The 1,625-nt window shown below is 54.3% G+C and overlaps 1 protein-coding gene across 1 annotated transcript in view; it reads right to left on the bottom strand.

Annotated features, from left to right (window-relative positions):
* Positions 1-983: 983 nt before the first annotated feature.
* Positions 984-1,625, bottom strand: part of CTU1 (cytosolic thiouridylase subunit 1) — a 7,492-nt gene continuing 6,850 nt past the window's right edge. Inside the window, 1 exon segment of the mRNA XM_011966047.1 lies at positions 984-1,140. Coding sequence (XP_011821437.1) covers positions 984-1,140 — 157 coding nt within the window.

A 1,625-nucleotide genomic window follows, 5' to 3' on the forward strand; every position in this document is an offset into this window, starting at 1 on the left:
ATGGCTAGAAACCTCGCTTGCTTTATTTGATCTCTGCCCCCAAAGTCACCTTCTCAAAGAGGTCCTGGCCTTTCAAACTAAAATAACAACTAAAATAACACCTCTTTACACCTTTTCCCTTTATGTGATTTCGTATCCACAGCACTAATTATCTGACATTATATAAGTGTCTTTCCCACAAGGCTGTAAGCTCCATGAAAGATTCGGTCTTTTTTCTCTCACCAGTGCCTAGAACAGCCCCTGCACACATTATATGCTCAATAAATGTTTCTTGGATGAATAATGCTGTATTGTCCAGTGGGGAGACAGGTCTGGTCTTTGCCCTTAATGATCAGTCTAATTAGGAACAGCATAACCCAAAACGGTTGGAAGGCCACAGAATCAGGATAGGACCTATGGGTGGGGGACCTACGTGGTAGGGTTTGGGAGAGCCGTATGCCCTGGACTGGGTGGGAGGGGAGAATCAGGAAGGTCTCTTTCTACAAGGACCCTGGAGGGTTTGAGCAGGCAGATGGGAAAGGGAAGGCATTCCTGACTAGGGAGGCAAGTCAGCAAAGCTCGGAGGTGGGACTGAGAACACCAAATCACCCACAGGTCAGGCAGGAAGTTTCTGGGCCTCACTCCTTCCAGGACCAGTTGAGCAGCAATCCTGAAAGCAAAAGCCCCCTGGTGGCCAAACCTTAATATGAACGACCAAGTTACTGAATCCTCCCAAGAGTAGCCTGATGTGGGGGGAGTGAAGAGGGAGGGTTGCCTCTCTTTTCAGAGGAGGAAATGGAAGGTCAGAAAAGTTAAGACGCGACTCAGGCTCACGCAGCTCTGCCTTCAGAACTTGAGAGGTCTGCAAAGCCCACCAGCCCCTCCTTATCTATGACAAGAGAGATTCAGGTGGTGATGGATGAGGATAGGATAGCATGGGGGAAAGGCAATCCCAAAATCTGTGAGAGCTCTGGAGCCAGGCCCACCTGGTGGGAGCCCCCAGGTCAGTTACTGCGGCTCAGGCTACAGCCAGTGAGGCCGTAGTGGAGACGAAGCGAGAGGGTGCAGCGCCTCCTGCACACGAAGCGCTGGAAGGGAGGCATCGTGACGGGGGCTGTGAATGGCGTGTGTCCATCAGGTAATGTCACTCCGCTTACCCCACTGCGGGCAAACAGGAAACATCAGGAATCTGGTGCTCAAGGAGGGTCAGGACCATGCTGAGCGCACCCAGAACCAGCAGAGGCACTGGGCAGGAGGTCCCCAACCAACCCCCACTCGCTCAGGAATCACAAGGTGTTCAGCCCCCTCCTCCCTGAGACCCAGGAGTCCACGACCCCAGGCCCTCCTTCTTCAGCCACAGATGCCTGGGGTCTCCAGTCCCACTTCCTCTAGCCCTAGTCCTGGCCCTTTCCTCAGACCCAGGATGGTCCCCCAGCCCCCTCCTCCCTCAGAGTCAGAAGCCCAGCTCAAAACCCTTCCTCCCTGAAACCCCGAAGTCTGGGGTCCCAGCTTCTTCAGGGTTTCAGGTTACTAGGCCCCCATCCCCCTCCCACCTCACATGGAAGGCCCGGTAAGGTAACAGGTTTATTCACAGTGTCATTTACAGGCAGCCCCCACTCGGGGGCGTCGGATCCCGGCGGGAGGCC

Source organism: Mandrillus leucophaeus, unplaced genomic scaffold (assembly GCF_000951045.1).
Source record: "Mandrillus leucophaeus isolate KB7577 unplaced genomic scaffold, Mleu.le_1.0 Scaffold74, whole genome shotgun sequence".
Taxonomy (NCBI): Eukaryota; Metazoa; Chordata; class Mammalia; order Primates; family Cercopithecidae; genus Mandrillus; species Mandrillus leucophaeus.